The 1,501-nt window shown below is 65.7% G+C and overlaps 1 protein-coding gene across 1 annotated transcript; it reads left to right on the forward strand.

Moving 5' to 3' along the window:
- Positions 1-212: 212 nt before the first annotated feature.
- H696_05672 (hypothetical protein) lies at positions 213-425 on the forward strand (the record flags this gene model as incomplete). Its single annotated transcript, XM_009499492.1, has 1 exon — positions 213-425. One exon carries the CDS (start codon positions 213-215, stop codon positions 423-425), a length of 213 nt encoding a protein of 70 aa, XP_009497767.1.
- Between the last annotated feature and the right edge of the window lie 1,076 nt (positions 426-1,501).

Raw genomic sequence — 1,501 nt, forward strand, 5'->3', positions numbered from 1 at the left:
CCCCCCCCCCCCCCCCTCCCCTCCCAAAGTGTATGCTCGCCTTTCTCTCACCTCCGCTCACCTCCGCTCACCTCCGCTCACCTCCTCGACGCCGCCCCCCCGCACACTGCATCCCGATCCCTCTGACACACGCACGAACACACGCACGAACACACGCACGCCCTCCCTCCCCCCCACCCCACCCCACCCCACTGCCCGGCCCTCGCAGAATCATGTCTTCCCACAACAACCCCATGCACAAGGCCGACGCCCAGAAGGGTGCCCGCCCCGCTGCCAACGCCCAGACCCAGTCCCAGAAGGGTGCCGCTGGCAAGGACTGCAACACCAAGGACCAGGCCTGCAACACCCGCTCTGCCAAGGCCAACGCCGCTTGCCCCACCTCCAAGCAGCAGGGTGCCCACAACACTCGCTCTCAGCGCGATTAAATCGCCTGCCTGAGTGCGGGCCCTCTCTCCGCCCATTGCCGTGGAGCTGTCGGGCCCCGTTGCAAATAGGCGCGCAACCCAGGCCACATGTGACGTCCTTTGCCCTCTCTTCCGTCCGCCCGTGTATATCATCTCAGGGGCCGGATTGGCGAGCGAGGACACGGGGAGCGCCCATGTGTGTGCATGTGGAGGAGTGCCAATGGCAGCGTGTGACCACAGTCCCACACCCCGCGGACGGGGGGAGGCCGGGTGCAAGCTTCGGACATCTGTGAGCGTCCAATGGCCGTTCCCAGGAGCGCCCGAGGCCCTGGCCCTGCTCCTCCCCCCCGTCAGTCGGGCAGTGGAGAGACAAGGTTGTCGTCTCGCTGCGACCGAGAGAGAGAGAGAGGGAGACCGAAAGAGGTCCCCCCCCCTCCCTCCCTCTCGGCCGCATCCCTCCCTCCGGAGGAGATCCCGGTGTGACGCGCGGCGCATCCCATTCGCGCTGCGCGCGCTGCTCCTCTCTCCCCCTATTTTGGCCGGGGAAGGGGGGGGCGCGCCGGTCTGGGACACACCACGCACGTGCTGCATGCAAAAATGCGCCCGTGTGTGGCCCCCAGGTCTGGGCTCCCCCCTCCCGTCAAAATAATAAAACTGACACAACCCAGAAAAAAGCGCACACCAGAGATGGCGTCTGTGCGTGTGTCTCCCAGGGGGGATGTGTGGGAGAGGGTCCCTGAGCGCGCCAGAGAGAGAGAGAGAGGTGTGCGGTAAGGTGGAAGTGGGGGGGGGGAGAACACCAGGGGGGTGCAGGAGAAACAAGAGGAGGGGGGAGAACACATCCAGGCCCTGTTCTCGGTCGGTTGACAGGGGGGCGGGGGGGGCAAGGCATGTGAAGGAAAGTGCATTGTGCCTCAGCAGGAAAAGCATGGGGGCGGGAGGGAGGGGAGAGATGAGGCGCGCGCGCGCGCGCGTGTGTGTGTGTGTGTGTGACGATGTAGCTGCTCGTGCGAGAGCAGCGCGCGCCACAAAGCTCATGGGCCCTCTCCCCTCCGCAAGAAAGGAGAAAAAGGAGAGAAAGGAGCAAGTACAGGGGA

This window comes from Fonticula alba, assembly GCF_000388065.1.
Source record: "Fonticula alba strain ATCC 38817 unplaced genomic scaffold supercont2.12, whole genome shotgun sequence".
Lineage (NCBI taxonomy): Eukaryota > Rotosphaerida > Fonticulaceae > Fonticula > Fonticula alba.